Here is a 23,077-nt window from a genome sequence, read left to right as displayed (position 1 = left end):
CAGGGTGGGAAATGGGGCACTGGGGGGGGGCGGCAGCAAGGGGTACGGGGGGGGGGGGCCGGGTAGGGGAGCCCTGTAGGGCGCAGAACAGGATGAGGGACGCGGGGGGGGGGGGCACAGGTTAAATTCCAGCTTTATTCACAGCCCAGGGCACATCCTGGGGGGTGGGGGGGGCAGGGGGGGGGGGGCTGCACCCCCCCACCCACCCCCCCCCGGGCTGCACAGGGGTCTCCCCCTGCCCCCAAGGCACCTCTCCAGCCCCGCGCATTGCACCGTGCCCCCCCCCCACCCCTCCCCAACACAGGCACCGTGTCCCCCCCCCCCCACACACACACCCCAGGACCCCCCCCCCCTTTTTTTCTCCCGTGTCCCCCCCCCCCGCAGCTCCGTGCCCCCCAGCAGCCGTTGCCACCTCGCAGCTGCCGAGCTCCACGGCAGGGAGACACCGGCAGCCGGGGGGGGGGCAAAAAAAAAAGGGTGGGTGGGGGGGGGCCCAGACACCCCCAGCTGGGTTCCGTGCCCCCCCCCTGCACGCCACGGGGCTGGGGGGGGGGAGATTTGGGGGTGCAGGGAAAGGGGAAGGAAACCTCAAGAGGCAATGGGAAGAGGGGGAAGGGGGGGGGCGCTTGGCACACGGTGGGGAAAGGGGGAAGGGGCCCCGCCCCCCTGGGTGGGGGGGGGATAATTGGGGGCCCCCCCCCGCCCTCCCCGGCTGCTCTAGTCCGTTTTGGAGAGGTCGGAGTTGGCCTTCAGGAGGTAGAGGCTGTCGTCCACCAGGAAGCTGTGGGGAGGGAGGGGGGGGGACAGGGCTGGGGTGGGGGGGGGCACAGCTCGGCCCCCTCCACCTGTAGGTGCTGGGTCGGGAGGTGGGGGCGCCCCAAAAGCCCCCCCCAGGGCGCTGTGAGACATTGGAGGCTGCTGGGGAGCAGCAGTGGGGCCACCCCAACAGCTCCCCAATTTTGTGGGGGGGGAACCCAGCAGCCCAGGGGGAAAAGAGGGACCCCAAAGCACCTCAAATTGAAGAGGGGGGGCACTGGGCATCCCATACAGAAGGGAAGGGCCCCCATATCAAAGAGGGGGGGTCCCAGCACCCCAATTTGAGGAGGAGGGCACCCCAGGGGCAAAAGATGGACCCCAAAGCACCTCAATTTGAGGAGGGGGGGGCGCTGAGCGTCCCATACAGAAGGGAAGGGCCTGGATCTTAATGAGGGGGGGGTCCCAGCACCCCAATTTCAGGAGGGGGGCACCCAGCACCCCAGAAGGAAAAGAGGGACCCCAAAGCACCTCAATTTGAGGAGGGGGGGCGCTGAGCATCCCATACAGAAGGGAAGGGCCCCCATCTCAAGGAGGGGGGGTCCCCAGCACCCCAATTTCGGGATGGGGGCACCCCAGGGGGAAAAGAGGAGCCCCCAGACGTGTCAATTTGAGGAGGGGGGGGCGTTGAGCATCCCATACAGACGGGAAGGGCCTGGATCTTAATGAGGGGGGGGTCCCAGCACCCCGATTTCAGGACGGGGGGGGCACCCACCTGTAGAAGAGGACGTTGAGGGGGACGGTGCTGATGTGCCAGAGGGCGTGGGCGTCCAGCACCCAGAAGAGGGGGGGGAAATCCAGCAGCTCCAGCAGGGCCCCCGCCTGCAGCAGCAGCACCACCAGGGCGCACTTCCAGACGTGGGGCAGGCGCGGGCGGTTGCGGAGGCACCACCACAGCCACCACAGCAGGTTCAGGAGCCCTGGGGGGGGACAAAAAAAAAGCTTTGGGGCACCCAGACCCCTTTACGCCCCCCCCCCAAAGCCCCGTTTTCACCCCCCCCCCCCCAGCCTCACCGATGGCCACGTTCGCGGCCATGTTGTAGCCGTAGTCGAAGCGCACCAGGGTCAGGTAGGAGACGTGGCAGGCGAGGAAGAGGAGGAGGAAGGCCCTGAAGACGCCGATTAAGGCCGGGCGCCGCAGCCCCAGTGTCCTGGGGGGGGGCAGGAGGGTTAATGGGGTGGTCCCCAGGCCCCCCCCGGGGATAGGGGAAGGGGCGCGGGGCTCACCTGACGCAGCAGAGGTACACGGAGTGCAGCACCACGGCCGAGGCGCAGAAATAATCCAGCTTCTGTGGGGTATGGGGCATGGAGGGGGGGCTGGGATGGAGCCCCCGGGGTGGGGGGGGGTCGGGGGGGACGGGATTGGGGTGTGGGGGGGGCACGGGACTGGGTTTGGGACACTGGAGTGGGATGGGATGGGGATGCAGGACTGGGATGGGATGGGATGGGGGCACGGGACTGGGATGGGATGGGGGGAACAGGACTGGGATGGGGACACAGGACTGGGATGGGATGGGGACAGGACTGGGATGGGATGGGGGAAATGGGACTGGGATGGGACAGGGGGAACAGGACTGGATTGGGACACAGGACTGGGAGGGGATGGGGGCACGGGACTGGGACAAGGACACAGGACTGGGATGGGATGGGGTTACAGGACTGGGATGGGGGCAGACAACTGGGTTGGGATGGGGATGCAGGAGTGGGACAAGGGACTGGGATGGGACGGGGACACGGGACTGGGACAGGGTGGGGACATGGGACTGGGACAGGACTGGGAAGACAGGACTGGGATGGGAACAGGGCAGGAATGGAGGGAACAGGACTGAGACAGGACGGGATGGGGACACGGGACTGGGATGGGGACATGGGACTGGGACGGGGACACGGAACTGGGACAGGGATGGGAAACGGGACTGGGACAGGACAGAGGGGCCACCAAACACAGAACTGGGACTGGGGGGGACACATGTTGAGGGGGGGGTCCAGACCTCACCCACCTCCGTCACCGCCGTGTCCCTGGTGTGGAAGACGGTGGACCAGAACCAGGCGTTGACAGAGACCTGGGGGGGGACACCGGGAGGGGGGTTACAGTGCGTCCCCAACCCCGGGGGGACATTTTGGGGGGGGGACGGGACTCACCCAGGCGAAGGCGACGCAGGTGGGGTACATGGGGGAGGCGGGGGGCACGGCGGCTTTGTAGCGCAGCAGCATGAGGAAGCTGGCCAGCCCGTTGAGCAGCGAGGCCAGGGCGGAGGCCGGCTCCTGGACGAAGAGGAAACGGGAAAAGGGCCACTGGGGGGGGGCAGGGGGGGCGTGAGGAGATGGAAAATAGACGGGGAGACCCCTGGGTGCCCCCCCGTGGGGCTCACCTTGCCGTGGAATTGGGGCACGCGGCGGCCGCCCTGCAGGTAGAGGCGCACGGTGAGCCACATGCACTCGTACTTGCAGTCGTCGCGGCACGTCCAGCCTGGGGGGGAGAGAGGGGTTATTTTTTTTGGGGGGGGGGTTAGGGAGGGGTTTGGGGGGGGTTAGGGGGGGTATTTGGGGGTGTGGGGGGGTAATTGGGGGGTGGGAGGGGTGGAAGGGGGGGAAAAAGGGGGTTATTGGGGGGGTATTGGGGGGTATTTGCGGGGCGGGAGGGGGGGAAAAGGGTTTTGGGGGGTATTGGGGGGTATTGGGGGGTATTAGGGGGTAGGGGGGTAATTGGGGGGTGGGGTTAGGGGGGGTAATTGGGGTGTGGGAGGGGGTGGAGGGGGTGGAAAAGGGGTTATTGGGGGGATTTGGGGAGGTTATGGGGGGTATTGGGGGGTATGGGGGGTAATTGAGGGGGGAGGGGGGGGTATTAGGGGGGGTGGGGGGGTAATTGGGGGGGTTATGGGGGGTATTAGGGGGTGGGGGTGGGCTTATGGGGGGTAATTGGGGCGTGGGAGGGGGTGGAGGGGGGGAAAAAAGGGGTTATGGGGGGTATTGGGGGGTAATTGGGGTGTATGGAGGGGGTTTGGGGGGGTCCAGGGGGTATAGGGGGGTGTGGGAGGGGCTATGGGGGGGTTATGGGGGGTACTGGGGGCGTATGGGGGTGTATGGAGGGGTCTCGGTGCACACCCTCCCTCCCCAGTCCCTCCCAGTACAGGCCGCTGGGCAGCACGGGCAGGGGACAGGAGCTGGGAGCAGCTGGGCTCTTGGGTAATGTGGCCCAGCAAGTCCCAGTATGGCCCAGTGCCCCACCAGTATGGCCCCAGTATGGCCCAGTGCATCCCCCAGCAAAGTCCAGTGCCCCCCAGTATGGCTCCATGCCCCCCAGCACCCCCCTGCACCCTCTGGTATGGCTCAGTGCATCCTCCAGTACGGCCCAGTGACCCTCCAGTATGGCCCAGTGACCTTCCAGTATGGCCCAGTGCCCCCCCATGGCCCCAGTATGGCACAATGCCTCTCCAGTATGGCCCAGTGCCACTCTGCCTAGCCTGAGCACATCCCAGTGTCTCCCAGTATAGCCCAGTGCCTCCTGGTAAAGGACAAGCCCTGCCCAGTGCCTCCCAGTACAGTCCAGTGCCTCCCAGTAAAGGACAAGCCCTGCCCAGTGCCTCCCAGTACATCCCAGTCCCTCCCAGTAAAGGAGAAGCCCGGCCCAGTGCCTCCCAGTAAAGGCCAAGCTCATCCCAGTGCCCTCCCAGCCCTGCCCCAGTTCACCCCAGTGCTCCCAGTACACCCCAGCGCCCCCCAGCGCTCCCAGCCCCTCCCCCCCCGCGCGGCGGTGGGCGTGGCCCCACGACAGTGGGCGTGGCCTCGCGGAGCTGGGCGTCACCCCCCCAAGCAGCGGGCGTGGCCTCGAGGCGGTGGGCGGGGCGTGCCGCCCGCGGGCAGCCAATGGGCGGCGGGGGGCGGTACCTGTGAGGCCCATGTAGAGCGGCTGCCGGGCCCGGAAGTGCCGCAGCGCCGCCCCCGAGCAGTTCCGCCGCTCGCAGCGGCCCAGGCACTCTCGGTACAGCGGCTCCCGGTCGCCCTGCGAGCCACGGGCCGGGCCCGGCGCCGCCGCCGCCCCCAGCAGCAGCAGCAGCGCCGCCCGAGCCGCCCCGCCGCCCGCCATCACCGCCCGGCCCGGCCCGGCCCGGCCTCGCCGCTTCCGGCACGCCCCGGAAGCGGGGAGGACGGCGCGGGGCAGGGCGGGATGTGCGCGCCGCGGGGCGTTATGGGAAATGTAGTCCTGGATGTGTACACACACCGCCCCCATGGCAACGAGGCCCTAAGGGGTGGGGGGCAGCCCCCAGAGGTGTCCCCGTGTCCCTGGGGGTGTCCCCGTGTCCCTAAGGGAGTCCCCATGTCCCCAGGGCTGCCCCAGGATTGTCCTCATGTCCCCGGGGCTGTCTCAGTGTCCCCAGGGGTGTTCCAATGTCCCCATGGATGTCCCCCTGTCCCCAGGGGTGTCCCCAAGGATGTCCCCAGGGCTGTCCCCTGCCCTCTCCCCTGTCCCCATAGCCCAGAGCTGTCCCCTCGCCCCAGGAATGAGCCAGTGCCACAGGCATGGTGTGTGGGGACAGTGCTGGGGTATGGGGACAGTCCTGGGGTATAGGGACAAGGGGATGGTTCTGGGGAACAGGGACAGTTCTGGGGGACAGTCCCTGATAGGGGATAGGGAAACAGTCCTGGGCTATGGAGACAATGGGACAGCTCTAGGGTACAGGGACAGTACCAGGGTATGGGGTCAGTAACAGGCTATGGGGGTGGGTATGGGGACAGGGGGACAGTCCTGGGGTATAGGGACAAGGGGACAGTTCTGGGGTACTGGGACAGTTCTGGGGTACAGGGTCTGTACTGGGGTCAGGCCTTGCCCCGTCCCCAGGCCTGTCCCCCACACCACACCCGGGCACTGTCCCCCTGTCCCCAGCACCGTCCCCGTGTCTCCGTGCTGGTGGCAGTCATGGCCCCAGCTGGATTGGGCACGGGGAGGGGGCTCCTGGCTGGAGCCGGGGTGGTTCCAGTGTTCCCAGTGCCCGTCCCAGTGCTCCCAGTGCCCGGTGGCTCTGGACTGGGGGTGTCCTGAGTCGGTGGTGCCTGGGACAGCAGGCCCAGGGGACAGAACGGACGAGGGTGTCACTGGTGCTGGTGGTACACGGGGACATCAGGATGAACCAGTGCCCAGTGCTCCCAGTACAGAGCAGCCAAGGACCCCCAGTAGCTCTGGTGCTGGGGGTGCACGGGGACAAACCGGTGCCCGGTGCTCCCAGTCTGGAGCAGCTGAGGACCCTCGGTAACTTTGGTGCTGGGGGTGCACTGGGACAAACTGGTGCCTCATGCTCCCAGTACAGAGTGGCCAAGGACTCCCAGTAGCTCCAGTTCTGGTGTTGTACTGGGAAAAAACGCTGCCCATTGCTCCCAGTCCTGAGCAGCTGAGGAGCCCCAGTAACTTTGGTGCTGGTGCTGTACTGGGACAAACTGGTGCCCAGTGCTCCCGGTACAGAGCAACCAAGGACTCCCAGTAGCTCCAGTTCTGGTGCTTTACTGGGACAAACTGGTGCCCGGTGCTCCCAGTCCGGAACAGGGAAGGACCCCGGGTAACTTTGCTGCTGGTGCTGTACTGGGACAAACTGGTGCCCGGTTCCCGCGGGCACACCCGGGCCGAACCCATCCGTTCCCTCCGCTCCACCGGGGTTAACGCGCGCGCGGGGGCGTCGGGAGCGCGCGGCGCGCGCGCACCCCCCCCCCCCTTCCCCAACCCCAATCCCAACCCCGTCTCCAGGAGCGCGGCGCGGGCCCGCGAGGCGGAGCTCGGGAGCGCGGCGGGAGGAGGAGGAGGAGGAGGAGGAGGAGGAGGAGGAGGAGGAGGAGGAGGCGGCGGCGACTCCGGACGGCCCAAAAAAAAAAAAAAAAAAAAAAAAATCCAAAAGAAAAAAAAAAACAAAAAAACAAAAAACAACAAAAAACCAAAAAGCCAAAACTTTTCCCGGAGCGGGGCCATGGGCCGGGGCCGGCGCTGAGCACCATGATCGCCACCGGCGGCCGCTTGCTCCGCACCGGGCTGCTGCTGCTCGCCGCCCTCTGCCCCGCCGCCGCCGCCGAAGGTGGGTCCCGGGCCTCGGGGGGGGGGGGACGGGGGGGGTTAAAGGGGGTGGGGGGGCGTGGGGGGGGCACCGGGCCGCGGGGCGGACCCGGCGGCGGCGGGACTTGGAGAGGAGTTGCGCGGGGAGCGCACGGCACCGGGGGCACCGGGGGCACCGGGGGGGGGAACCGGAGGGTGAACGGGGGGGTAACGGGGGGGGGAGATCGGTTTGTGCGCTTGGAAGTGACTCCCGGTGCCCCCCAACCCCCCCCCCCCGCCGCGCTCGTTACCCCCCTCCCGGTGCCCCCCGCCCCGCGTCCCCACGAGTGCTGGGGGGCCGGACTGGGTTGAACTGGGAGGCGCTGGGCTGCGGGGGGCTGCTCGGCCCGGTGCCCCCCCGCCCCCACTACCGTCCCCTAGGGTCCCACCGAGCAGGACGAGCCCCCCCCGCGGCCCCCCGGGGAAGTTTTTGGGGGACCTGTTGCACCCCGAGCAGGGAACGGCCCCATCCCCGTCCCCGCTGCCGGGGGTCCTGGGGGCCGTGGGGACAGGAGGGGGGGGGGGGGGGACACGAGGCCAGAACAAACCCCTGCCACCCGGGGGGCCCCCCCCCCAAAGTCCTGCAGGGAGGTTTTGGGGTGCGGAGGGGCCCCGGGCGGTGGCGGTGCCCCACGGTGCGGGTGGGCGGGCGGGCGCGTCCCCGTCGCTCCCATCCACATTCTCGAGGTGCCGCACCCTGCCCGGCCCGGGGAGCAGCCGTGGGGGGGGGCTGGAGCCCTGAGGCATGCAGAGAGGGGGGGGCTTCGACCAGGCATTGCCCCCCCCCGGTCACCTCCACCCAGACCCTGAGTGGGGACAGGATCCGGCACTGGGGGCGCATTGGGGTGGCAGAGCCAAAAGTGGGTCCCCCGGGGCTGGGGGGGGGGCGACGGCACGTCCCCAGCGCTGTCCCCCCGATAGCTCTGCCAAAGTTGGGGGGGGGCTCGGTGCTGCACCCCCAGGGCAGCCAGGGGGGTCGTGGGATGGAAACGGGGGTCCCGGCAGGACCCCGGTCCCCCCCGCTCGCCCTTCGCCCCGGGGGAGCCGGCGGCACCCCGTGCCCTCGCGGCGCAGCAGGTGGAGGGCAGACCTTGAGCTTTGGCCGCCCGCCTGCTCCGGGGCCGAATTTCCTACGGGGTGGGGGCACCTGGCACGGCCCCGCCAGCTCCCCAATCCCCATGGGGCTTTGTGGGGGTCCCCTGTGTCCAGCCGTGTCCCCGTCCCCGTCCCCATCCCCGTGGGCAGCTCCGTGCCCGGCTGAGGGTGCGGAGCTGAACCCCAAACACGGTGCCCCCCCCCCCCCCCTCCAAAGCTCCAGGCCGTGCCCGGGGACGTTTCTCAGGCTCGGGGGCCTCGGAGCAGGCGGGGGTCAGGAGGTGGCTGCATCCCGGTCCCCCCCCCCCCCAAGGGCCTCGTGGCTCTGCGGGCAGCTGCCGGCACCGGGGGCTGTCACTCAGCCACGGCACGGCCGGCAGCCCCCCCTGCACGGGGCCCTGTGCCCCCCCCCCGGACCCTTCCTTTGCAGCGAGACCCCCAAGGGGTCTGTAGGGCTGATGCTGGCGTCTGTAGGGTTCAATCGTGCCCCCCCTTTAGGGCTCTTAGGCCGGAGAGGCGAGCACTGGGGGGGCGGCACGGGGCGGGGGGGGGGGCACCTGCACAGGTGCAAATCAACCCCACGCCACGGGGACGTGGAGGGGGGCCAAAAGGGGTGCAGGGAGCAAGGCGGCGAGACCCCCAGCCCCTAACCCTATTCCCTCGGCGGGGTTGGGATTTGGGGGAAATGGGGGGGGGCCATCCCGCGTGGCGGTGGCGGCGGGGTGCCGGGGGCCCACGGGCGCGCCGGGGCTGGGCCGTGCCTGCGTCACCCGCTCGCTCCCCAAACACGCCTGACCTGAAAAGGCGGTTCCTACCGGGACGCCGCGGCCGGGGCCGTGCCACCGGGACGCCCTGACTCACCGAGGGCCCCCCCCCCCATGGCACGGCCTCCCCGGCTGCAGCTCAGCCCCGCCGCCCCTCGGAGCCCCCCGCGGTGGGCACGGACCCCGTTTGGGGCCATCCGGGGCGGCCGTCGGCGCCGCTCAACAATCGCGTCTTGTCTGGGCGCTGCCCCCCCCCCTCTCCTCGCCGCCGGCGTGGGCCGAGCATTCCTGCTCCGTGTGCGCCCCCCCCACACCCCGTGCCCCCCTCCCCGCTTTGGGGGCCCCCCCCTTCCTTGGTGTGTAGGGGGACCCAAAGCTGCGGGGTCCCGCTCGCGCCCAGCCCTCAACCCCCCGGTGCCCACCCGGTGCCGACCGCCGGCATCGTGCCCCCAATGGGTGCAAGCGGGGCTGAGAGCTGTGTGTGTGTATGGGGGGGGGCATTCCCCGTGCTGCCCCCGTCCCCACGCCGCGGAGGCCGTCCAGGAAGCCCATCGGAAGCTGTTGGGAGCAGCTCTCCGCAGATAATCGGCGGCGGCCGCATCCGCGGCATTTCCTGCGGAGGCCGGAGCTGGCCGGATCCTCTGGGGGGGTTGGGGGGGTCAGAGCCGGGCAGGCTGAGGTTGAGCCTTCCCCCTAACCCCCCCACGTCCTTTTGCTGTCCCCGCAGTGTGCACGGGCACCGACATGAAGCTGCTGCGCCCCTCCAGCCCCGAGAGCCACTACGAGACCCTGCGGCACCTCTACCAGGGCTGCCAGGTGGTGCAGGGCAACCTGGAGCTCACCTACCTGGCCCCCGACGCCGACACCGCCTTCCTCCAGGTGTGCGGGGTGGGGATTTTGGCAAGGGGCGGGGGTCCCGGGGGTCTGCCGCTGGGCTCTCACCGCCGTGCCCCCCCCCTGTCGCCAGGACATCAAGGAGGTGCAGGGCTACGTCCTGATCGCCGAGAACCAAGTGAGCGGCGTGGGGCTGCGCAGCCTGCGCATCATCCGCGGGACGCAGCTCTTCCAGGAGCGCTACGCCCTGGCCGTGCTGGGCAACTCGGGGCTGCAGCAGCTCGGCATGAGGCAGCTCACAGGTCGGGGGGAACGGCTCGGGGGGGGGGGGGGGGATCTGGGTGGGGGTGCCCCAGGGGGCTGCGGGTCCCTGCATGGGGTTGGGTGTCCTCCTGTGGGGCTGTGGGTCCCTGGTATGGAGCTGGGTGTCCCCAGGGGGCTGCAGGGCCCTGGCACAGGGCTGGGTATCCCTGGGGGGCTGCAGGTCCCTGTATGGGGCCACGGGTCCCCATGGGGCTGCAGGTCCTTGGCATAGGGCCGGGTGTCCCCATGGGGCTGCAGGTCCCTGGCGTGGGGCTAGGGGTCCCCATGGGGCTGTGGGTCCTTGGTGTGGGGCTGGTTATCCCTGGGGGGCTGCAGGTCCCTGTATGGGGCTGGGTGTCCTCCTGTGGGGCTGCAGGGCCCTGGCACAGGGCTGGGTATCCCTGGGGGGCTGTGGGTCCCTGCATGGGGCCAGGGGTCCCCCTGTGGGGCTGTGGGTCCTTGGTGTGGGGCCAGGGGTCCCCATGGGGCTGAAGGTCCCTGGTGTGGGGCTGGGTGTCCCCATGGGGCTGCAGGTCCCTGGCATGGGGCCAGGGGTCCCCCTGTGGGGCTGCAGGTCCCTGGCACAGGGCTGCGTATCCCTGGGGGGGCTGCAGGTCCCTGCATGGGGCTGGAAGTCCCCATGGGTCTATGGGTCCCTGGTGTGGGGCTGGGTGTCCCCGGGGGGCTGCGGGTCCCTGGTGTGGGGCCAGGGGTCCCCATGGGGCTGTGGGTCCTTGGCGTGGGACTGGGTATCCCCCGGGGGGCTGCGGGTCCCTGTATGGGGCCGGGTGTCCCCATGGGGGGGGCTGCGGTTCCCTGGCGCAGATCCGGGTGACCCCATTGGGGACCATCCCCTGGTGCTGACGGGGGGGGTGTCCCCCTCCCCACGCAGAGATCCTGAAGGGGGGGGTGCGCATCGAGGGGAACCCCCAGCTCTGCTTCCAGGAGACCGTCCTCTGGGCCGACATCTTCCACCGGCACAACGAGCTCCGCGCCGAGACCCTCGTGGACAGCGCCCGCAGCCGCAGCTGTGAGACCCCCCCCCCACCCCGGGGATGAGGTTTTGGGGAGGGGGCGGCACACGCCAGAGCTGCTACCCCCGTGGGAGGGTGTAGGACCCCCCCCCCCAAAAACCTCCCCCCTCCGTTCACCCCGCTGCAGGTCCCGGGTGCCACGCGCTGTGCGCCGAGGGGCACTGCTGGGGAGCCGGCCCCCAGGACTGCCAGACGCGTGAGTAAAGGGGGGGGGGGCTGTGGTCAGCGCTGCCCCCGCCATGGGGATTCCCCAAAGACCCCACCCCTGTGAGACCCCCCCCCCCCCCCCCCAAAATCGCCCTGGATACCCCCCAGCAGGCTCCCACATCCCTGCTCCATTGGCCCCGCTTGGCAACCAAATCCCTGCCCCAGGGAATCCCCAAATCCATGCCCTGGGGACCCCCATTCACCCCCCAAAAATCCCCTTAAGCAGACCCCCACTGGCCCCAACCTCCTGCCTTGGGGACCCCCATTCCCCTCCCAAAATCCCCTTAAGCAGACCCCCACTGGCCCCAAAACCCCTGCCCCACTGACCCCCACTTGACAACCAAATCCCTGCCCCACTGACCCCAAATCCCTGGGGACCCCCATTCACCCCCCCAAAATCCCCTTGCTGCTAACCCCAACTAGCCCCAAACCCCTTCCCCACTGACCCCAAATCCTTGCCCTGGGGACCCCCATTCACCCCCCAAAATCCCCTTGATCCCCCCACTGACCCCAAACCCCTGCCCCACTGACCCCAAATCCCTGGGGACCCCCACCCACCCCCCCAAAACCCCCTTAAGCAGACCCCCACTGCCCCCAAATCCCTTTTTTGGGGACCCCCGGCACCCCTTCCCACACCCCCTTTCCCCAGCAAGCCACCCACCCCCTAACTCCTTACCCCAGCGCCCCCCCCCTTTTATCCCAGACCCCTTCCCGGGGATGGGGGGGGTGGGGGTTGTCCCTGACCCACCGTGTCCCCCCCCCCCTGTGCCCCCTTAGTGACCAACAGCATCTGCCACGGGTGCCCCCGCTGCAAGGGCACGAAGCCGACGGATTGCTGCCACGAGCAGTGCGCCGCCGGCTGCACCGGCCCCAAGCACTCCGACTGCCTGGTGGGCACGGGAAAAGGGAGTGGGGGGGCCAAAAAGGTGAAATGGGGGGGGTTCAGGGGCTGATGGACACCCCCCCACACCCACCCTAGGCCTGCCTGAACTTTAACCGGAGCGGGATCTGCGAGCTGCACTGCCCCCCCCTCGTCATCTACAATTCGGACACCTTCGAGTCGGTGCCGAACCGCGACGGGCGCTACACCTTCGGTGCCAGCTGCGTCAGCCAGTGCCCCTGTGAGTGCTGGGGGGGGGCAGAGAGGCTGGGGGGGGGCTCGTTACGTTGCCCTGACCATTGATATTGTCGTTGTCCCCCCCCCGTTTAGATAATTACCTTGCCACGGAGGTGGGGTCGTGCACCCTGGTGTGCCCCCAGAACAGCCAGGAGGTCACCGTCAACAACGTGCAGAAGTGTGAGAAGTGCAGCAAGCCCTGCCCGGAGGGTGAGCAGCCCGGGGGGGGGCTCCCCGACACATTTTTGGGGGGGTGGGGGGGGCTGCCACATTTTTAGGACCCCCCCCAGCAGGACGTGGGGAGCCCCAAAGGGCTGGGGGGGCCGCCGTGCCCTGGGGATCCCTGCGGCGCGCAAGGGGCAGGCAGTGTCTGGAAGGGGGGGGGTCCTGGTGGAACCCCCCCAGGACCGATCGGCCCCCTCTGTGCCCCCCCCCGCAGTGTGCTACGGGCTGGGGGTGGATTTCCTCAAGGGCGTCCGCGCCGTCAACGCCTCCAACATCCAGCACTTCGCCGGCTGCACCAAGATTTTCGGCAGCCTGGCCTTCCTGCCCGAGACCTTCGCCGGGTGAGCACCCCCCCCCCGACCCCGTGGGGAGCCGCTGGGCCCCCCCCCGGCCCCGCCAACCTCCCCCATCTCCCCCTCCCCTCATTCTTCCCCCCCCCAGGGACCCCAGCACCAACACGCCCCCCCTGGACCCCCAGCTGCTGGCGACCTTTGAGAGCCTGGAGGAGCTGACGGGTGAGCGCACGGGGTTTGGGGGGGGTCGGGGCTGGGGAGGACGCGTCCCCAGGGGGTGTGGGGGTACGAGGTGGGGGGGGGGGGGGGGCGGTGGTGACGCCGTGCCCCCCCTCCACCCCCCCAGGTTACCTGTACATCGCCGCCTGGCCGCCGGGCATGGAGGACCTGGGCGTCTTCCAGAACCTGCGCATCATCCGCGGCCGCGTGCTGCACAAGTGAGCGGGGTCGGGGGCACCTCGGGGTGCTGGTGGTGGGGAAGGGGTGGTGATGGGGATGGGGGGGGGGACACGGGACACCCCCCCCCGAAGCCGTGGGCGCTCACCCGGCCGTGTTTCGGCAGCGGCGCCTACTCGCTGACGCTGCGGGACCTGGCGGTGCGGGCGCTGGGGCTGCGCGCCCTGCAGGAGATCAGCAGCGGGATGGTGCTCGTCCACCACAACCCCCAGCTCTGCTTCCTCCAGAAGGTGCCCTGGGACCGCATCTTCCGCCACCCCCGCCAGCGCCTCTTCCAGACCCACAACAAGCCCCCCGAGCAGTGCGGTGAGGATCCCCCCCCCCCAAAAAAAAACAAACCCTCAATGCCATCCCCCTCCCCAAACCCTTCCCGGATCTGCTCGCTGCTCCTGGCACCCAGAGGAGCCGGGCTGGGGGGGTGGGGGGGAGGTTTGGGGGCTGGAAGCGGGGGGTGTTTACGGTGCCCCCCCACCCCGCAGAGAGCGAGGGGCTGGTTTGCTTCCACCTCTGCGCCGAGGGGCAGTGCTGGGGGCCCGGCCCCACGCAGTGCGTGGCCTGCGAGCGGTTCCTGCGGGGCCAGGAGTGCGTCGCCTCCTGCAACCTCCTGGACGGGTGAGCACGGGGATGGGGCAGAGCACGGTGGAAGGGGTGAGGGTGGGGGGGTCCGGGATCCTGTTCTGCACTGACCAACCCCCCCCCCCGTCCTGCATCCTCGTTGCTGTCACCCCGCAGCGCCGTCCGGGAGCACACCAACGGGACGCGGTGCCTGCCGTGCCACCCCGAGTGCCAGCCCCAGAACGGCACCGAGACCTGCTTCGGATCGGTGAGGACGGGGACACGGGGACACCGGGGACACGAGGACGAGCCCGGTGCCGAGGTCCCTGACCCCCTCCATGCCCCCCCGTGCCCCCCCCAGGAGGCGGATCAGTGCGTGGCCTGCGCCCACTACAAGGACGCGCAGCAGTGCGTGCGGCGCTGCCCCAGCGGGGTGAAGGCGGACGCCTCCTTCGTGCCCATCTGGAAATACCCCGACGAGGACGGCGTTTGCCAGCTCTGCCCCACCAACTGCACCCACTCGTGAGTGCGGGCCGTGGCCGGGCACGGGTTTTTGGGGCTGGGAGGGGGTCTTTTGCTGACCCCTCTCCGCCCCCAGGTGCACCATTCGGGACGAGGACGGCTGCCCCGTGGACCAGAAGCCGAGGTAGCGCCGCGGGTACCCCCAAGCCCCTCCGGGTGTTAAGTGGGGGGCTCCTCCTGTCCCCGTTTCCCCCCCACCCCACCCCGTCACCTCCTGTCCCGCAGCCAGGTGACGTCCATCATCGCCGGCGTGGTGGGGGCTCTGCTGGTCGTCGTCCTCCTGCTCATCACCGTGGTCTGCGTCAAGCGCCGGCGGCAGCAGGAGAGGAAGCACACCATGCGGCGCCTGCTGCAGGAGACCGAGGTGGGGACACGGGGACGTCCCCCGGGGGGGGGTGCCCATCCTGTGTCCACCCCCCCCCCTAATTTACTCATTTACTCACCCTGCAGCTGGTGGAGCCGCTGACGCCCAGCGGGGCCCTCCCCAACCAAGCCCAGATGCGCATCCTGAAGGAGACGGAGCTGAAGAAGGTGAAGGTTTTGGGCTCGGGCGCTTTCGGCACCGTCTATAAGGTGAGAAGTTTTTTTTTTTTGGGGGGGGGAGGCACCCCCCGGCGGGCTCCCTCCTCCCCGCTCACCCAGCTCCTCTCCAGGGCATCTGGATCCCGGATGGGGAGAGCGTCAAGATCCCGGTGGCCATCAAGGTGTTGCGGGAGAACACCTCCCCCAAGGCCAACAAGGAGATCCTGGACGTGAGCGCGCACGGTGGCGGGGGGGGCACGGGGGTGGGTTTTAGGAGACAATGGCAGGCTGACGGCCCCCAATACACACACAGGAAGCCTACGTGATGGCGGGGGTGGGCAGCCCCTACGTGTCCCGGCTGCTGGGCATCTGCCTGACCTCCACGGTGCAGCTGGTGACGCAGCTGATGCCCTACGGCTGCCTGCTGGACTACGTGCGGGAGAACAAGGACCACATCGGCTCCCAGGACCTCCTCAACTGGTGTGTGCAGATCGCCAAGGTAGGACGGGAGGTAGAGGAGGGTGTGGGGGGTTAAAGGGGGGGTCCGGAGGCTGACCCCTGGTGCTGCAGGGGATGAGCTACCTGGAGGAGGTGCGGCTGGTGCACCGCGACCTGGCTGCTCGCAACGTGCTGGTGAAGAGCCCCAACCACGTGAAAATCACCGATTTCGGGCTGGCCCGGCTGCTCGACATCGACGAGACCGAGTACCACGCTGACGGTGGCAAGGTGGGTGGGGTGGGGGGGGTGTAGGGACGACGGGACGGGGCGTGCCCCCACCCACGGGACCCTGCTGACCTCCGCGCCCACCCCCACGCAGGTGCCCATCAAGTGGATGGCGCTGGAGTCCATCCTGCGCCGCCGCTTCACCCACCAGAGCGACGTCTGGAGCTACGGTGCGTCCCCGAGCCGGCTTGGAGGGGGGGTGTGCTTTTAGGGGGGGGGGCTCAGGACACCTCTCACCCCGTCCCCGCACCCCCAGGTGTCACCGTGTGGGAGCTGATGACATTCGGGGCGAAACCGTACGACGGGATCCCGGCGCGGGAGATCCCCGACCTGCTGGAGAAGGGCGAGAGGCTGCCGCAGCCGCCCATCTGCACCATCGACGTCTACATGATCATGGTGAAATGTACGGGCGTGGGGGGGGACAGGGGACAAAGGGGGGGTGCAGGGGGATGCGGTGGGACCCCCGCCTCGCCCCGACGTCGCTCGGCTCTGCCCCAGGCTGGATGATCGACTCGGAGTGCCGGCCCAAATTCCGCGAGCTGGTGACCGAGTTCTCCCGCATGGCGCGGGACCCGCAGCGCTTCGTGGTCATCCAGGTAGGGGCACCCAGGGGGGTTCCCCGCCCCCCCAATCCGTGCCCAGCGACCCTACAAACACCGAAAACCCTTTTCTCGCCCCCCCCCCGCCCCCCAGAACGACATGATCGGGCTGCCCAGCTCCATGGACAGCACCTTTTACCGGGCTCTGCTGGAGGAGGAGGACATGGACGACCTGGTGGACGCCGAGGAGTACCTGGTGCCCCACCAGGGCTTCTTCAGCGCCGACACCGCCACCGCCTACCGCAGCCGCATCTCCTCCACGCGGGTAACCCCGGGGGGGGGGTTGTTTTTTTTTTTTTGGGGGGAACCCGGTACCTTGAGAAGTTGGGGGGTGACCCCCCCAAGGCACCTGGCTGATGCCGTGCTGTCTCGCGCCTCCAGAGCACGGCGGAGACCCCAGCGGACGGGGAGGAGGGCGAGGAGCAGGTTTTGGTGGAGGGGCCCGAGGGACCCGTGCCGGAGGTTTTGGATGGGGAGGGGGGGGCCAAAGGGACCCTGCAGAGCCCCCCGGCCACGCGCTACAGCGAGGACCCCACCGGGCTGTCGGGTGACGAGAGCGAGGGCTTGGACCCCGAAGGCTTCCTCCCCCCGGCCCCCTGCAGCACCATGCCAGGTAGGAGGAGGAGGAAGGGGCAGGATTTTTTTTGGGGTGGGGGGGGCGAGCACCCCCGCTCGGCTCCTCACCCACCCCTTTTGTCCCCGCAGAGTACGTCAACCAGGCCGGGGAGCGGCTGTCCCCCCCCCGGCACCCCCGCACGCCCCCGTCCCCGCTGGAGAAACCCAAAAGCCACGCGGGGAAGAACGGGCTCATCAAGGACCCCAAACACCCCTTCCCCACCCCGGGACCCTTCGGCCGAGCCGTGGAAAATCCCGAATACCTGACCCCCCCGGGGCTGCCGGCCCCCGGTTCCTTCAGCCAAGCCTTCGACAACCCCTACTACTGGAACCAGGACCCCCAAAAAAGCAGCAACCCCGAGGGGGGGCCCCTCACCACGCCGGCAGCCGAAAACCCCGAATACCTGGGCCTGGCCGAGCCCCCCCTGCGCCCCGAGGACGCGGCCGTGTAGGGCCAGGGACCCCGAAAGAGCCCCCCCCCCCCGAGCCCCAAATCGTTGGCAGAGCTCGGGGAGGAGGCGACGGACACGGGGAGAGCCCCAGGACGCTGTGGGACAGCGCGGCGAAAGCGTGGGGGAAGGCGGAGGGGGCACCCCGCTGCCTCCTGGACCCCCCCCAAAAAAAAGGGACCCCAAAAACCCCGCTGGATTTGGGGGCTCGGGCTGCAGAGCTCAAGGGATGAGGACGCCAAGGGCTGAGCGGGGCCGGCGCTGGCAGCACCGCGGTGGGACAGCGGGAGCACGGTGCCACCCCGCTCCCCAAAACTCTTCCAAAACCCCAAAACCGCGACCCCCCGACCCCACAACCCCCCCCCCCCGGTGCACAGAGGCGCCGGGCACAGCGACTTGCACTGAGAGCAGGCCCCGGGCTCCTGCTGGATTGCTGGAAGCGCCCCCCGGGGCTGTGGATTTGAGAATTGTATTTGGGTTTTCTACTCTGCTTGTCCCTCTGCTTCCCCCCCCCCCCGGCCCCAAAACGCCGTCCGTCCGCAGCCGTGACCCCCCCAGGAGCCAGCAGCGGGGTTGGGGGGGGGGGGAAAATCCCAAAGGATGCAGGGGAATGGGGTCACGTTCCACGTTCTCCTCCGTCCTTTATTCAGCACCGGGCTGGGGGGGCGGGGGGGGGTTATACACAGTATAGAATAAATAGGGGGGGGCCACGGGGGGGGGGGGGCACCTCGGCTCGGCCACCCCATGGCAGAGCACGGAGCCGTGGGGGGGGCAGGGAGGCTGGGAACGGGGCGGGGGGGTCGTTAAACGGACCCCCGGGCTGTGGGGATGGAGCCTGGGGGGGGGGTTCCCATACTCCCCCCCCCCCCCGCAGCCCTCGTGCCTGTTTAATTAGTGACCGAGGGGCTTTAATCATTAACGAGCTGCTCACAGCTCCACGGCGTGAGGCTTCCGGAGCTGCCGTGTCCCCTGCCGGCCCCACGGCGTGGGGGGGGGGGGGCTGCAGAATTGCCCCCACGCCCCCAGGGATCGAGGAGGGGGGAGCTCAACCCCCCCGTGTGCTCTTGGTGGCCCCCCCCGGGGTGCTCTTTATGCTCCCACGTCCCCCCGCTGCCCCCCGGGGTGCAGGAAGGTAACAAAGGAGGGGGGCAGCGAAGAATGGGGGGGCTGAGGGGATGGGAACCGGCTGGTTAATGCAGGGGGGGGGTCAAAAATGACCCCCCCCGGGGGGCGCGGGGCTACAGGATGACGCAGGGGGGGCGGCTGTTGGTGATCTTCTCCAGGGGCTCCCCATTGCGGGCTCTGCGGATCGCCTCGATCAGCTGCGGAGAGAAAAAAAGAGGGGGGGGGTGGGTAACGGGGCTGGGGGGGCCTCCCTGCGCCCCCCCTACAGCCACACAGCCCCGGGGGGGGCACCAGGCCCTCACCCCCGCAGTACTCACGTCCTTCTCGTAGGGAAAGCCTCCGTTCTCCAGCTTGGAGAAGACCAGCTGCCCGTTGATCTCGATCTCAAAGGCACCTAAAAAATAAGGGGGGGGCGTGAGACGAGCCCTGAGCTGTGCCCCCCCCTTCCCAGGGGGGTGCAGCAGCTCCCGGTGCACCCCGGGGGGGCGCAAAGCTGGGGCCCCGTGGACCCGGTGAGGGGTTGGGGCAGCCCCCGCCTCCCGCAGTGCTTGGGGGAACGGAGCACAACCCCCCCCCCGCAACATTTTAAGGCGTTTTCAGTCATTTTAAACCCTGGTGCCCCCCCCCAAACGGAGCTACAACCCACAGCACCCCCCCACAACCCCCTCCACCCCCTAAGGACCCCCCCAAACCCTGTGGGACTCACAGCCACCGCTCCCCACGGGGACCCCAAAACCGGGGGGGGGGGAGGGGGGGTGTTTGATGCCCTCCCCCCCCCCGGGGACCCTTCCCCACCCCCCCCCCACGACACTCACCGGTGCCCCCCAGGCGGGACTCGATGTGGATGTCGGGGTACTCCTCCCTCACGGCGCTCGCCAGCTCCTGGTACGTGGCCTCGAACCCGCAGGGCTCGCTGGGGGGGGGAACAACGGGCCCGGTATGGCGGCGGGGGGGGCCCAAACACCGCCCCCACCCCAAAAAAAACCTCAAAACCCCCCAAAACCCCTCTAAACCCCCCCAAAACCCTCCCCGTAGCCCCCCACCCCCCCTTTTACCCCCCCTTTTACCCCTTTTACCCCACTTTTACCCCCCCGTTCCTCCTCCCGCCCCCCCCTCACCCTCTCGGCCCCCTCCCGGTTCCGCCGCCCCCCCCTCAGAGCCCCCCGGTGCCCCCCCCGCTGCCCCCATCCCCCCCCTTTAGTCCCCGTTCCGCCCCCCCCCCCCCGGTCCCAGCACTCACCAATACTCCACCACGATGCAGACCCGCTGCTCAGACCCGGAACCGGAACCGGAACCGGAACCGGAACCGGAGCTGTCCCCGGCCCCGTCCCCGGCCGCCGCCGCCGCCGTCCCGGCCCCGCCGCTCATCGCCGCCCGCCCAGCCAGCCGCCGCTTCCGGGTTCGCCCACGTGACGCCGGCACTTCCGGCCGCTCTGCGCCGCCCTCTCGTCTGCTCCCCCTGCTGGCGGGAGGACCGCGGATGCCGCCCCCCCCCCCCACCACCACACACCCCACGGGGGCACCGGGGGGGGGCGTCCACGCGGGGCTCCCCCCCCCGGTCCCCACGCCCCGTGGGAGCCCCGTGGGAGCCTTATGGGAGCCTTGAGGTCCCACAGGGTCCCTCAAACCCCCCCTGTCCCCCATGAGACCCCCCCACGGGACCCCCACGGGGCCCCCACGCAGCCCACGGGGCCCCCCCGGAGTCACGGCAGCCCCACGGAGCCCACGCAGATCTCGGAACCCCCCCCTGAGACCCCCTCATCCTCCTCTGGGGGCCCCTATGGAGCCTCCGTGACCTCAGGGGACCCCCAGCACCCCACGGGGACCCCCGAGCCCCCCCCGGGGACAGAGCCACGGACCCCACGGGGACCCCACGGGGACCCCACGGGGACCCCACGGGGACACGCAGACCCCACAGGGACACCTCCACCCCACAGGGGCTCCCACGGGATGCGGGGCGACCCACTATACCCATGGGGACCCCCCCATATGGGGACCCCCGCAGCTCTATTGGGGCTCACGGACCCCACGGGGGGGCCACGCGCAGACCCCACGGGGGGGGCGCACGGACCCCAAAAGGACACAGCCACCCCACAGGGCCTCCCACAGCACGTGGGGCGACCCCCTTTCCCCACTGGGACCCCCCTTTCCCCACTGGGACCCCCCATTCCCCACTGAACCCCCCCCCACGAGGACCCCCCCAGCTCCACGGGTGCCCACCGACCCCCGTGGGCCACCCACACCCCCAAACCGTGACCCCACAGACACCCACGGGGATGCTCAGCGCCCTTCTCCCCCCTGAATCCCCCACGGGACCCCCGCGCATCCCCCTGGGACCCCCTCCCCGCTCTCCAGCCCCACACACGGGGGTCCCACGGGGGTTGGGGACCCCCCCACACACCACCCACCGGTGCCCCCCCGGTGCCGTGGGGCAGATCCAGCACCCTGCGGGCCACGGGACACCCGGACCCTATTGGTATTGGGGTCACCCCAGTGCCTTGTAGGAAACTCGCCATCCCCGGTTAGGGGGGGGATTTGGGGAGGGGGGGGGCGCCCCCCACGAACCGGGTGGGGGCCGTGGGGCCGTGGCCGCCCCGGTGCCGTGATGTCAGGCCGGGGGCGGGCGCTGGCGCAGGTAGATAAAACCGGGGGAAAAACAGGAATGCCCGGTCCGGCGGGAGGGTGGCGGGACGCGGCGGGCGCTGCAGGTAGGAACGGGATCAGGGTGGGGGTCCCCGTGCCCTAGGACCACCGGTTACCGGCCCTGTCCTCCCCCCCTGTCCCCGTTTCTCCGTCCTTTCCTTCCCGTCTTCCTCCCAGCTCCTCTTCTTCCTCCTCCGCCGTCAACGCCTCGGAGACCCCGGGGATCCCGGTTGCACGGCACCGGGGGTTTTTGGGGTCTCTGCCCGCAGGTTGGGGGCTCTGGAACCCCGTCCCCATAGCCCCGGTGGGCCTCGGACCCCGTCCCTTATCCCTGGTGGCGCTGGGATCCCGTCCCTTAAACCTGGCGGCCCTCAGACCCCGTCCCCAAATCCTGGTGGCCCTGGAAACCCTGTCCTATAGTGCTGGTGACCTCAGGACCCGGTCCTATAACCCTGATGGTCCCAGTCCCACTACCCCACAGCCCTGGTGGCCCTGGGACCCTCTCCCTTCCATCCCGGTGGCCCTGGGATCCCATCCCTTTAACCCTGGTGGCCCTGGCAACCTGTCCCTTAACAGCGGTGACGTTGGGAACCCTGCCCTATAACCCTGGTGGCCCCCACAGCCTGTCCCTTAACCCCGGTGGCCTTGGGAACCCTGCCCCATAGGACAAAGCCTTGGTCCCCCCGCTTTGTCCCAGACCCCAGGGACACCCCGTGTCCTCCCAGTGCTGTCACCTCACCGTTGTGGCCACGGGGACCAGGCCACCGGGCAGGGCTGGCATCGAGGTGACCCGTGGTGCCATGGGGCCCTGTGGGGTCCCCAGCCATCCCGTTACCCCCCAGCCCCTCCAGCCCGGCCCTCACACCCCATACATGGCCTGGGGTGGCCGGGACCCCCTCCAGCGCCCTCGCTGCGTCCCCACGTCCCCACCCCGGGGAGGTGGCAGGGACCTGGCTGCGTTTTGGGGAGAGGGGATGCAGAGGAGGGTCCCCAGCCAGCGGGGTGGTGATGGGGATGGGGACAGGGATGGGGACAGGGATGGGGACAAGGATGGGGACAGCGGTGGCCCCGTACACCTCAGCTCCTCGGTGCCTTGGCACCCTGCAGGCAGGGGCCCGGTGCCCGCCTGGCCGTGGACTTGGACCCCACGCCGCCGGGAGGTGTTTACGGGGCCGGGTGAATGATTAACCCGGCCCCGGTGTGGCACGGCGGCGAGAGCACGGCCCCGGTTTCCCCCCCTAAGCGCCCCCCCTTCCCGGTGCCACCGGTTGCGGCCGCGGGCACCGCGCGTGTGTTACGTGTGCCGCGTGCGCGTCCGGCACGGCCGGGCTCAGCTTGCCCCTGCCTGTCCCGGGCAGTGCGTGCCCGGCCGTGCCGAGCTGTGCCGGGCCGTGCCAGGCTGTGCCAAGCCGTGCCAAGCCGTGCCAGGCCATGCCAGGCCATGCCAGGCCGTGCCAAACTGTGCCATGCCCATCCGGAGCGCTGGCCGTGTCCCCGCGTCCCCCCCGAGCGGAGCACCCAGGGCGCGTGGGTGCTGGCACCGGGCACCGGGCTGGGGGCGAGGGCGGCTCAGCGCGGCGGGGGGCCGTGCCCCGGGGGGGGGTTGGGGGCCGTTCCCACGGCGGGCGCCGGCTCCTCGCCCCCGGCCCCGGCGCGGCCGCCCCGGCGCGGATGCCAGCGCGGTGAGGTGGAGCTGGGAGCGGCCGCCTGAACTGGTTTGGCCGGACCCGAGGTGGTGGCGGGGCTGGGCCAAACTGGAGGCTCCGCCGGCACGGCACGGCACGGTTTGGCACGGTTTGGCACGGTTTGGCACGGTTTGGCACGGTTTGGCACGGTTCGGCACGCTTGGCACCCCCTCGCCGCAGCCCAGTTCAGCCCAGGCCAATTCATCCAGCTCGGCCAGTCTCGCCCAGCTCAGCCCAGTTTAGCCCAGTTCAGCCCAGTTTGGCCACCACCAGGTGACACCGGGCCACCATCCCACGTGGGGATGCTTGGGGGGGGATTCTCGGGTGTCTCGTATGGGGTTGTGCTCCCCACAGGGCCGCGTCCCCTGCTCGCGGTGCCAACGCCATCGGGATGCGGACGGAGGCACCGGGGGCTCGCAGAC

General features: G+C 69.8%; 3 protein-coding genes across 4 annotated transcripts; 1 reads left to right on the top strand and 2 right to left on the bottom strand.

Annotated features, from left to right (window-relative positions):
- Positions 1–374: 374 nt before the first annotated feature.
- On the bottom strand, positions 375–4,928 carry PGAP3 (post-GPI attachment to proteins phospholipase 3). 2 transcript variants are annotated; one of them, XM_082779022.1, is made up of 8 exons: positions 4,702–4,928; positions 3,186–3,283; positions 2,956–3,078; positions 2,814–2,876; positions 2,041–2,102; positions 1,828–1,964; positions 1,529–1,733; positions 375–781 (listed from the first exon to the last, which is right to left on the bottom strand). In XM_082779022.1, exons 1-8 carry the CDS (start codon positions 4,898–4,900, stop codon positions 718–720), a joined length of 951 nt encoding a protein of 316 aa, XP_082635148.1. In that variant the 5' UTR covers positions 4,901–4,928; the 3' UTR covers positions 375–717. The 2 variants fall into 2 exon arrangements, with proteins under 2 accessions (XP_082635148.1, XP_082635147.1); XM_082779021.1 differs by having other exon boundaries at positions 377–781; positions 2,956–3,108.
- Positions 4,929–6,648: 1,720 nt separating this feature from the next.
- ERBB2 (erb-b2 receptor tyrosine kinase 2) lies at positions 6,649–17,560 on the top strand. Its single transcript, XM_082778852.1, has 27 exons — positions 6,649–6,872; positions 9,476–9,627; positions 9,716–9,884; positions 10,778–10,915; positions 11,047–11,115; positions 11,904–12,016; positions 12,106–12,247; positions 12,337–12,453; positions 12,683–12,809; positions 12,910–12,983; positions 13,108–13,198; positions 13,324–13,523; positions 13,697–13,829; positions 13,950–14,040; positions 14,134–14,294; positions 14,371–14,418; positions 14,520–14,658; positions 14,745–14,867; positions 14,948–15,046; positions 15,130–15,315; positions 15,387–15,542; positions 15,634–15,709; positions 15,796–15,942; positions 16,038–16,135; positions 16,233–16,403; positions 16,520–16,751; positions 16,844–17,560. The coding sequence occupies exons 1-27, from the start codon at positions 6,794–6,796 to the stop codon at positions 17,203–17,205; spliced, it is 3,693 nt and encodes a 1,230-aa protein (XP_082634978.1). The 5' UTR covers positions 6,649–6,793; the 3' UTR covers positions 17,206–17,560.
- Positions 17,561–17,868: 308 nt separating this feature from the next.
- Positions 17,869–19,731, bottom strand: MIEN1 (migration and invasion enhancer 1). Its single transcript, XM_082778846.1, has 4 exons — positions 19,568–19,731; positions 19,143–19,240; positions 18,645–18,721; positions 17,869–18,524 (listed from the first exon to the last, which is right to left on the bottom strand). Exons 1-4 carry the CDS (start codon positions 19,693–19,695, stop codon positions 18,441–18,443), a joined length of 387 nt encoding a protein of 128 aa, XP_082634972.1. The 5' UTR covers positions 19,696–19,731; the 3' UTR covers positions 17,869–18,440.
- Positions 19,732–23,077: the final 3,346 nt, after the last annotated feature.

Source organism: Aythya marila, assembly GCF_965140915.1.
Source record: "Aythya marila genome assembly, chromosome: 25".
NCBI lineage: Eukaryota > Metazoa > Chordata > Aves > Anseriformes > Anatidae > Aythya > Aythya marila.
The sequence above is the reverse complement of the archived record's forward strand: the minus strand, read 5'-3'. Positions and strand labels throughout refer to the sequence as shown.